The sequence below is a fragment of the Coregonus lavaretus genome (genome assembly GCF_964263955.1).
Source record: "Coregonus lavaretus genome assembly, chromosome: 1".
NCBI classification, from domain to species: domain Eukaryota; kingdom Metazoa; phylum Chordata; class Actinopteri; order Salmoniformes; family Salmonidae; genus Coregonus; species Coregonus lavaretus.
Genome location: NC_139988.1, coordinates 73,809,915 through 73,821,825, shown reverse-complemented (window position 1 = coordinate 73,821,825; position 11,911 = coordinate 73,809,915). Strand labels below are relative to the sequence as shown.

General features: G+C 43.8%; 1 protein-coding gene across 1 annotated transcript; it reads right to left on the bottom strand.

Moving 5' to 3' along the window:
* Nucleotides 1-240: 240 nt before the first annotated feature.
* On the bottom strand, nt 241-11,164 carry nif3l1 (NIF3 NGG1 interacting factor 3-like 1). Its single transcript, XM_084163432.1, has 7 exons — nt 11,129-11,164; nt 9,874-10,499; nt 8,989-9,145; nt 8,745-8,868; nt 7,508-7,646; nt 6,104-6,187; nt 241-1,004 (listed from the first exon to the last, which is right to left on the bottom strand). The coding sequence occupies exons 2-7, from the start codon at nt 10,487-10,489 to the stop codon at nt 820-822; spliced, it is 1,305 nt and encodes a 434-aa protein (XP_084019558.1). The 5' UTR covers nt 10,490-10,499; nt 11,129-11,164; the 3' UTR covers nt 241-819.
* Between the last annotated feature and the right edge of the window lie 747 nt (nt 11,165-11,911).

The following is an 11,911-nucleotide window of genomic DNA, read 5'->3' as shown; positions in this document are numbered from 1 at the left end:
TTGAGGCTTCTTTTCCAGTCTATAGCGAGGAAACTGTGCAGTGATCTGAGCTGATTGGCCAGTGGTAGGCCTATAGGTGCACTTGATTTGCTCTCTGGGCCTGCCGGGTCGGCGGAGTTCTACCTTCAGACACATGAAGTGGTTCAAAATGGAAACACTTTACCTTTCCGGGCGCTAGGGCTTCTGAATCAAGTGCACCTACCGACAACAGTACGAAACAAATGAAAAAAAACAGGAATGCAAGGATTTATATATTTTTATTTTTACAGAAATGTTTGGTGATTGACTAGAAATGTCTTGGAGATCAACCTGTCGATCGCGACCGACCGGTTGGTGACCACTGATGTCGATGCATACTTTGAATTACACCCATAGTATTACCTCATTCAGTTGTATACATTAGTCCTGTATTTCCTTAGTATTGCATTATTTATGAAATCCTTTAACGCAGAGATCAACTAGATTCAAACATAGTCCTATTTTTTTCTTGAGCGGATGGTGGGGGGCTGAAACAATTACAAATCATTTGTAGACTGCCCAAACATATAATATGACTAAAACAATCATTTCAAACCTTGCTTACATTTGTATACGATCACGTCTCTATTATGCGTGGGAACACTTGGGAACAGATTTCCAAAATTAAAATCACTTGGAGCTGATTTCCTGGTGTTTTTACAGCCTTATGTCCAACAATGAATTTATTAATCATTTGCTCAAAAAACGTGGGAGGCCAAATAAAAACCACCTGCGGAAAAGATTCGGCCTGGGGCTGCCAGTTGGGAAACCCTGCTTTAATGTGTGAAAATTGTAAGCCTCTCAGACCACATCCAGGGGGTCCCTGTCAGCCTGTGACAGCGCCACGGTAACCGAGTCGGACAGATGCACCGCCAGCCTCTTCTTGAACACGGCCAGGAAACCCCGCTCGCTGTTGCTATGGTCACTGAGGATCACGCTGGCACCCGCAGCGACGGAGTCCAGGACCTCATGATGGGACATCTCACCTGGGAGAGAGACGAGGTCAGAGGTCAATGTCTGGACATTTAAACATGAGTCGAGTCAAGTAAAAGTAAGTGTGTGTGTGTAGGCATGCATGCATGCATGCATGCATGTACACCGAGTGTACAAAACTGCTCTTTCCATGACAGACTGACCAGGTGAATCCAGTTGAAAGCTATGATCCCTTTTCTGTTAAATCCACTTCAAATCAGTGTAGATGAAGGGGAGGAGACAGGTTAAAGAAGGCTTTTTAAGCTTTGAGACACAGATTGTGTATGTGTGCCATTCAGAGAGTGAATCGGCAAGACAAAATATTTAAGTGCCTTTGAACGGGGTATGGTAGTAGGTGCCAGGTACACCGGTTTGAGTGTGTCAAGAACTGCAACGCTTCTGGGTTTTCCATGCTCAACAGTTTCCCATGTGTATCAAGAATGGTCCACCACCCAAAGGACATCCAGCCAACTTGACACAACTGCGGGAAGCATTGGAGTCAACATGGGCCAGCATCCCTGTGGCACGCTTTTGCCATCTTGTAGCCCATGCCCGACAAATTGAGGCTGTTCTGAGGGCAAAAGGGGATCCAACTCAATATTAGGAAGGTGTTCCTAATGTTTTGTACACTCATTGAATGCGCGTGACCACACACACTGTCCACATTTTTTACATATACACATGTACAGTGCATTCTGAAAATATTCAGACCCCTTGACCTTTTCCACATTTTGTTACAGCTTTATTCTAAAATGGATTAAATAAAAACGTTTCCTCATCAATCTACACACAATACTCCACAAAGCAAAAACTGGATTTTATAAATGTTTGCAAATTTATTAAAAACAAAAAACTGAAATATCACATTTACATACAGTGAGGGAAAAAAGTATTTCATCCCCTGCTGATTTTGTACGTTTGCCCACTGACAAAGACATGATCAGTCTATAATTTTAATGGTAGGTTTATTTGAACAGTGAGAGACAGAATAACAACAAAATAATCCAGAAAAATGGATGTCAAAAATGTCATAAATTGATTTGCATTTTAATGAGGGAAATAAGTATTTGACCCCTCTGCAAAACATGACTTAGTACTTGGGGGCAAAACCCTTGTTGGCAATCACAGAGGTCAGACGTTTCTTGTAGTTGACCACCAGGTTTGCACACATCTCAGGAGGGATTTTGTCCCACTCCTCTTTGCAGCTCTTCTCCACATCATTAAGGTTTCGAGGCTGACGTTTGGCAACTCGAACCTTCAGCTCCCTCCACAGATTTTCTATGGGATTAAGGTCTGGAGACTGGCTAGGCCACTCCAGGACCTTAATGTGCTTCTTCTTGAGCCACTCCTTTGTTGCCTTGGCCGTGAGTTTTGGGTCATTGTCATGCTGGAATACCCATCCACGACCCATTTTCAATGCCCTGGCTGAGGGAAGGAGGTTCTCACCCAAGATTTGACAGTACATGGCCCCGTCCATCGTCCCTTTGATGCGGTGAATTTGTCCTGTCCCCTTAGCAGAAAAACACCCCCAAAGCATAATGTTTCCACCTCCATGTTTGACGGTGGGGATGGTGTTCTTGGGGTCATAGGCAGCATTCCTCCTCCTCCAAACACGGCGAGTTGAGTTGATGCCAAAGAGCTCGATTTTGGTCTCATCTGTCCACAACACTTTCACCTAGTTCTCCTCTGAATCATTCAGATGTTCATTGGCAAACTTCAGACGGGCCTGTATGTGCTTTCTTGAGCAGGGGGACCTTGCAGGCACTGCAGGATTTCAGTCCTTCACGGTGTAGTGTGTTACCAATTGTTTCCTTGGTGACTATGGTCCGAGCTGCCTTGAGATCATTGACAACATCCTCCTGTGTAGTTCTGGGCTGATTCCTCATGATCATTGCAACTCCACGAGGTGAGATCTGGCATGGAGCCCCAGGCCGAGGGAGATTTACAGTTATTTTGTGTTTCTTCCATTTGCGAATAATCGCACCATCTGTTGTCACCTTCTCACCAAGCTGCTTGGCGATGGTCTTGTAGCCCATTCCAGCCTTGTGTAAGTCTACAATCTTGTCCCTGACATCCTTGGAGAGCTCTTTGGTCTTGGCCATGGTGGAGAGTTTGCAATCTGATTTATTGATTGCTTCTATGGACAGGTGTCCTTTATACAGGTAACAAACTGAGATTAGGAGCACTCCCTTTGAGAGTGTGCTCCTAATCTCAGCTCGTTACCTGTATAAAAGACACCTGGGAGCCAGAAATCTTTCTGAATGAGAGGGGGTCAAATACTTACAGTGAGGGAAATAAGTATTTGACCCCCTCTCAATCAGAAAGATTCCTGGCTCCCATGTGTCTTTTATACAGGTAATGAGCTGAGATTAGGAGCACACTCTTAAAGGGAGTGCTCCTAATCTCAGTTTGTTACCTGTATAAAAGACACCTGTCCACAGAAGCAATCAATCAGATTCCAAACTCTCCACCATGGCCAAGACCAAAGAGCTCTCCAAGGATGTCAGGGACAAGATTGTAGACCTACACAAGGCTGGAATGGGCTACAAGACCATCACCAAGCAGCTTGGTGAGAAGGTGAAACAGTTGGTGCGATTATTCGCAAATGGAAGAAACACAAAATAACTGTAAATCTCCCTCGGCCTGGGGCTCCATGCAATAACTCACCTCATGGAGTTGCAATGATCATGAGAACGGTGAGGAATCAGCCCAGAACTACACGGGAGGATCTTGTCAATGATCTCAAGGCCGCTGGGACCATAGTCACCAAGAAAACAATTGGTAACACACTACGCCGTGAAGGACTGAAATCCTGCAGCGCCCGCAAGGTCCCCCTGCTCAAGAAAGCACATATACAGGCCCGTCTGAAGTTTGCCAATGAACATCTGAATGATTCAGAGGAGAACTGGGTGAAAGTGTTGTGATCAGATGAGACCAAAATCGAGCTCTTTGGCATCAACTCAACTCGCCGTGTTTGGAGGAGGAGGAATGCTGCCTATGACCCCAAGAACACCATCCCCACCGTCAAACATGGAGGTGGAAACATTATGCTTTGGGGGTGTTTTTCTGCTAAGGGGACAGGACAACTTCACCGCATCAAAGGGACGATGGACGGGGCCATGTACTGTCAAATCTTGGGTGAGAACCTCCTTCCCTCAGCCAGGGCATTGAAAATGGGTCGTGGATGGGTCTTCCAGCATGACAATGACCCAAAACACACAGCCAAGGCAACAAAGGAGTGGCTCAAGAAGAAGCACATTAAGGTCCTGGAGTGGCCTAGCCAGTTTCCAGACCTTAATCCCATAGAAAATCTGTGGAGGGAGCTGAAGGTTCGAGTTGCCAAACGTCAGCCTCGAAACCTTAATGTGGAGAAGAGCTGCAAAGAGGAGTGGGACAAAATCCCTCCTGAGATGTATGCAAACCTGGTGGCCAACTACAAGAAACGTCTGACCTCTTATTGCCAACAACGGTTTTGCCACCAAGTACTAAGTCATGTTTTGCAGAGGGGTCAAATACTTATTTCCCTCATTAAAATGCAAATCAATTTATAACATTTTTGACATGCGTTTTTCTGGATTTTTTTTTGTTATTCTGTCTCTCACTGTTCAAATAAACCTACCATTACAATTTTAGACTGATCATTTCTTTGTCAGTGGGCAAACGTACAAAATCAGCAGGGGATCAAATACTTTTTTCCCTCACTGTACGTACTCAGTACTTTGTTGAAGCACCTTTGGCAGCGATTACAGTCTCGAGTCTTCTTGGGTATGACGCTACAAGCTTGGCACACTTGTATTTGGGGAGCTTCTCCTATTCTTCTCTGCACATCCTCTCAAGCTCTGTCAGGTTGGATGGGGAGCTTTGATGCACAGCTATTTTCAGGTCTCTCCAGAGATGTTAGATCGGGTTCAAGTCCGGGGTCTGGCTGGGCCACTCGAGGACATTCAGAGACTTGTCCCGAAGCCACTCCTGCGATGTCTTGGCTGTGTGCTTAGGGTCGTTGTCCTGTTAGAAGGTGAACCGTCGCCCCAGTCTGAGGTCCTGAGCGCTCTGGAGCAGGTTTCATCAAGGATCTCTCTGTACTTTGCTCCGTTCATCTTTGCCTCGATCCTGACTAGTCTCCCAGTCCCTGCGTCTGAAAAACATCCCCACAGCAAGATAGGGATGGTGCCAGGTTTCCTCCAGACCGGACGCTTGGCATCTTGGTTTCATCAGATCAGAGAATCTTGTTTCTCATGGTCTGAGAGTCCTTTGGGTGCCTTTTGGCAAACTCCAAGCGGGCTGTCATGTGCCTTTTACGGAGGAGTTGTTTCCGTCTGGCCACTCTACCATAAAGGCCTTATTGGTGGAGTGCTGCAGAGATGGTTGTCCTTCTGGAAGGTTCTCCCATCTCCACAGAGGAACTCTAGAGCTCTGTCAGAGTGACCATCGGGTTCTTGGCCACCTCCCTGACCAAGGCCCTTCTCCCCCGATTGCTCAATTTGGCCGTGCGGCTAGCTCTAGGAAGAGTCTTGGTGGTTCCAAACTTCTTCCATTTAAGAATTATGGAGGCCACTGTTCTTGGGGACCTTCAATGCTGCAGAAATGTTTTGGTATCCTTCCCCAGATCTGTGCCTCGACACAATCCTGTCTCGGAGCTCTACGGACAATTCCTTCGACCTCATGGCTTGGTTTTTGCTCTGACATGCACTGTCAACTGTGGGACCTTATATAGACAGGTGTGTGCCTTTCCAAATCATGTCCAATCAATTGAATTTACCACAGGTGGACTCCAATCAAGTTGTAGAAACATCTCAAGGATGAGCAATGTAAAACAGGATGCACCTGAGCTCAATTTCGAGTCTCATAGCAAAGGGTCTGAATACTTATGTAAATAAGGTATCTGTTTTTTATAAATTTGCAAAAATGTCTAAAATCCTGTTTTTGCTTTGTCATTATGGGGTATGGTGTGTAGATTGCTGAGGATTATTATTTTTTAAATCCATTTTAGAGTAAGGCTGTAACGTAACAATATGTGGAAAAAGTCAAGGGGTCTGAATACTTTCCGAAGGCACTGTATATGCAAAAAATGTTGTTCAGTATTCTTGACAGCTGCCGTTTATAGCGAATGTACCTGTGATGTAGAGGTCTGCTTTCACTCCATTCAATACTGAGCCTCCGGACCCAGCACACACTGCCACAGTGCTTACAGTGGACTCTAAAAAGGAACAATTACATCAAAATTACATTAACCTCTCACTTGCTGTCAACATGTATGCACTCACTAACTGTAAGTCGCTCTGGATAAGAGCGTCTGCTAAATGACTAAAATGTAATGTAAAATTTTAAATGTAAACATAATACACATATTGCAGCGAATATATACTGAACAAAAATATAAAAAACGCAACATGTAAAGTGTTGGTCCCATGTTTCATGAGCCGAAATAAAAGATCCCAGAAAATGTCCATACGCACAAAACGCCTATTTCTCTCAAATTTTGTGCACAATTTTGTTTACATCGCTGTTAGTGAGCATTTCTCCTTTGCCAAGATAGTCCATCCACCTGACAGGTGTGGCATATCAAGAAGCTGATTAAACAGCATGATCATTACACAGGTGCACCTTGTGCTGGGGACAATAAAAGGCCACTAAAATGTGCACTTTTGTCACACAACACAATGCCACAGATGTCTCAAGTTTTGAAGGAAAGTGCAATTGCCATGCTGACTGCAGTAATGTCCAAGAGAGCTGTTGCCAGAGAATGTAATGTTAATTTCTCTACCATAAGCCGCCTTCAACATTGTTTTAGAGAATTTGTCAGTACGTCCAACTGACCTCACAACCGCCCAACCTCTAATAAAGCCCCTTTGTGGGGGAAAAACTAATTCTGATTGGCTGGGCCTTGCTCCCCAGTGGGTGGGCCTGGCTGCCAAGTGGGTGGGCCTATGCCCTCCTAGGCCATGGTTGCACCCCTGCCCAGTCATGAAGAAATCCATAGATTAGGGACTAATTTCTTTCTTTCAGTTGGCTGATTTCCTTTTATGAACTGTAATTCACTCAAATCTTTGAAATTGTTGCAATTATAGTTTTGTTCAGTATAATTAAAAGACCAGGGGCTGCGTCCCAAATGGCACCCTATTCTCTTTATAGTAAGGCTGGGACGATACCAGTACCGCAATATATTTTCCATGGCAAAAATGAAAACACGAAGAAGAGAAAACACTTTGGTCCTTTAAAAACCTGCTGTATGTAAAATATTGTGTGCTATATCTTGAAAAATAAATAAATGTGACTTTGGATGACAACATAATGATGATGGTTTCCAACATTAGGGCTGTTTCCCTAAAGAAAAACAAGTATTGCGATACTGGTATCCTCCTGGCACTACTTTTGACCAGGGCCCATAGGGCTCTGGTCAAAGGTAATGCACTATATAGGAAAGTGTGCGCCATTTGGGACGCATCCAAGGTTAGTAATCCGGTAACAAAAAGGAAGACATAGATGTCACAGATATTTGTTTAGCCTTCTTACTCACCTAAAGTTCGCTGGGCACCGAGGGCCAATCGAAGGTGATTCAAACCCAGGTGCGATTTCATTTGCTGGACGGCCGCCGCCACTGTTACGGGCTCGTCCAAAACGCTGAGTCGCCCTTGGCCGTAGCCTGGGAGAGGAGGCTACAGGGTGAGAAACAGCCAGGATCGTATTCACTAGGCACCAAGAGGAATAAAACGGACTGAACAGGGAGGGACTGCCTGAACTTGTCCAATCAGAAACGCTTGTTTTTGTTTTGCTACAGTGTGCACTAATGAATAATATGTCTAACGTAAAAAGAGTGAAAACATTTAGTAAAATTAATTGAAGATAAGTCCAGTCCTATTCACTCTGTGGCTAGCTAAGCCTATTGATTCAAGATAGCAGGAATATGATCCCAGGGGATATGTATCAAGCAGGGATTGACATTAAGGGTTGTCCTATTGCCTGGGGCCTGCTCTTGAGGTTGCCCCATTGGGCAGGTGATTTAAAAAAAAGTTTAAACAACCAAACTGCAAAAACCTCCAGTAGCCTAAAACTGATCTTTCTGATTCCCATAGTTTAAGTAAAAGAGACAATTTATGGCGGTCGGGCAAGTTGAGCCTGCTCTGAGAAATGTTTTACTATTAACAACCAAAATACAAAAGAATTCCAGTACTGATTTCTCCCCTATGTGTAGATGAACATCTGTCAATATATGGCACCACTAATTTACATCTTCAGGCAACCAAAAAAATACTCCTGACTTGCCTGATGGGCAAGTGCCTTTCAGACTTTAATGTCAATCCCTGTCAAGCGTGCTGATGTATGGTCTGCCCTATCCATTTAATCTTATCTTGCGTTTACACAGGCAGCCCAATTCTGATATCTTTTTCCACTAATTGGTTCTTTGACCAACCACATCAGATTTTTCAGAGTTGATCTGATTGGTCAAAATACCAATTAGTGAAAAAAATATCAGAATTGGGCAGCCTGTGTAAATGCAGCTATTGTCATCTAAAAGGCAAAAATTATCTCAAAGGCAAAAATTATCTTAAATCAGCACTCCTACTCTAACAGGGAAACCAAACTGTCCACTTTGCGTGTGCGTGTTCAGGGTGTAAGACACTGGATACATACGGCCCCAGATCTGTTTGTGCTATTTTGCCAACTGCTATGGTCATATTTCCCATGACAATGACCATAGGAGATGGCTATACAGCACAAACAGATCTGGGACCAGGCTAGCAGCAGTACTACACCTTTTTTATTTGAAGGATACTGAGAGACTGGCTGGGAGCGGCGTGTCGTAACAGAGTTTGAACACTGGGGGTCAGCGCTGAGTCTGGACAGATCAGACTTATGAAGAAGCCATCAGTTTCAGAGCTAGAGCCAGATAGAGGAGACGCATACAGTAAGAGTATAAACAATAGTGAAGAGGTGTATACAGATTTAGAGTTAAGCACGCACACACAAACACATGCAAACAGACAGATTATCCAGTACCTGACAACTGTGTGCTGTAAATTGACACCGCTATTCATCCCCTTCAGTTCTGCCATGATGGTGTTGAGCTCCTCCTGACTCCTGGCTGTAAACTCCAGTTTGTGGCTCTGGGGGCCGCTACTGAGGGCTTGACTCAACACTGAAACTTTGCCACTTCCTGAGGAAGACAACAGAAACTGAAATAGTACTTGTTACTCCGCAGTTCTTCTCAAACATCATGAATTTATTCAAGTGGGGAGAACACTCCAGAACATTCAGATAATAATTTGAGTAGAACAGTTATGACGCTCTATACATTACTATCTTCAATAAGCTGTGAAAGCGACGTCATCCTACCGGGGTCAGTCCCTAATCTTTGGATTGGGCTTGACAATTATATAATACAATTTGTGAAAACACGATTATTTAAAATTATATTTGTGGATGACTTTACATCTGCCAGATGCCTTTTATGGAGTTTTTGTGCTTTAGACCATTGCGCTACGTTTTTGCCCATTAAATACCATTCAAAAAGCATACAACGGTTCAAAAACAAGTTATTGTAAAATTCTATCACTTTAATAGCGTATATCCTGAGCGTAAAAGGTCCCAGATATAATAAAGCACTCAATCTTATAACCTAAGCACTATTTTACAGTAAGTGAACAACAACCCAACTTTGGAGTACTATAGGCTTGTATACCACTTTTCTTTCCTACTCACCATCCCAAAACCATAATGGACCACCAAATCAGCATAACATCCAGGGCCTATAGTACTCACACCAAAGTTTACAATATTAAGCAGTTGTTGAAGCCCAATCCTTTTTGGTGGGGGGCAACAGAGCTACAGCAGCCCACCTTGCTTATTATAAAGCTAGGTGAAACACTGACAACAGTCTCTTACCAACTCCTCCAACCAGCCAGTCATTCACGCCTCCTTTAACGCTGTCCCAAGAGGTGTGAGGAGAAAACACTGCTATTCCAGCCGTAATCGCCCGGATAGCCAATCGCTGCTTCCAGTCCTTCGAAACCAAGCACTTGATTGGACGAAACAATGGGGGGTGGTAAGAGATGATGAGATCGCAGTTCATGGCCTCTGCTTCCGACATGACAGAGTCTGTCAGGTCATTGGTTAACAGGATGGTTTTGATAGGCCGACATTTAATGGGCTCAACCAATAGGCCAACGTTATCCCAGGACTCTGCCAGTGATAGAGGGGCGAGCTGCTCCAGAACCTCGAGAACCTCCTTTAAGTCCATTGGACTGGTTGGACGAGAAGAGTGGGAAAGGGAGCACGAAAAAGAGTAGCAATGACAGGGATGGAGAGGGGTAGAAAGCTGATGAGACCTAATGCTACAATGAAATGGGGCAGAAAAAAAGAAGGATGAGGGAAGGGCAGACAATTTGGAGTGAGAAGAGAAAGGGGAACAAGCAAGTGTTTGAGAGATGATTTCGTGGTAGCTCCTTCTGCAGGTCAATGACAGAATTCTCTGGAAAACAATCTTGTATCCAGTCAACATTAGTGTAGACCTGTGTGCAAAAGAGAGTTAATTTGATATGACGAAATAATATTGTTTGCATCCAAGAGCAAGGTTAATCTGCAACAAATAGGCTGCATTCTTTCAAAACATCATGACCTGTTTATCTTGACACCTATCTGTCTTGTGTCATCTATTATTAAAAAGGCCAATTGTCAATACGTGTCAAAAAACACATTCACATGCGAAGGTCCAGATTGTCCTAGCTAGCTACACTAGCTACATTTAGTAGGCTAGCTAATAGGTTTGGATTGCTTTGGCTGTTGTTGCCATTTTGTGCATGGTTGTTAATGTGCATTGTTTACTCATTCAATCAACTGCACTGGTTTAATGAACAAGGTAACGTTAGAATTGAGCTAATGTAATCACACGACCATGAGTCAGAGCAACTCTACAAACTAGCTAGGTACAGTAACTTCGACGATTTATAATAGCTAGCTAGGCTAACGTTAGACAGCTGGCTCACAAACTTCGAACAGGGCCCACAGCAATACGCTAGCTACCAACAAACAAAGGTGTTTCTGTTTGCATGTTCAGACTGGTATAAAGCATACATTACATTTTAAACGTCAGTTTACAATGAATAGGCGAAAACTATTAATTGGAAATGCAAGCATTTACTTGTGGAGAGACAGACAGCGTGTAGTCACCTTCTTCTTCGATGAGGTTTAACGGCGGTTGGCATCCAATAAATGTTGCATTACCGCCACCTGCTAGACTGGAGTATAACTCCCTTATACTTTGCTTGAAAAAAAACAAAATAAAAATAATAAATAAATACAACAAATACCCTACCATCTAACACTACACTCACACATTTTTTAATAAAAACATACTGCATTATTTCAATCTATTTAGTCCTACTTCAGGCCAACAGCCTGAAAGGATGGAACACCACCACTTAACACACCCTGTAACTATTCTGATGTCAAGTCTCGCACACCCAAACTTCACTCATCTTTATCCTGACCCTCAGTGCAATCCTCAGGCTCTGAGAACACCACACCTACCACCTCCGATACTTCTCCCTCACTCACTTCCCTTTCTCCTCCTGTCTTCAACTCCCTCTGCTTACACTTTCTACCATTCTTCTTTAACAAACCATCTCCCTTTTTTCCTCAATTTTTAACCGACTCAAGCTCACCCACTTCCTCCCTCTCTCTCTTAGACCTCCTCTGCCTCTCTTTTTCCCTCCATTCCTCCTCCGTATTCCAAGTATAAGTCTCCTTATGATAATACTGCACTTCTCCTGACATACATCTTGTTCTTCCCTTGTCAAGAGACGCCATTTAACCGGCTGTCATAATCTCTGTACAAATGTCTATTCAGATCCCTACACAGGCTCAGGAACCGGGGAGGGGGGAACCTCTTCATTCAGTCAGTATTCCCTGTAACATTTGGGCT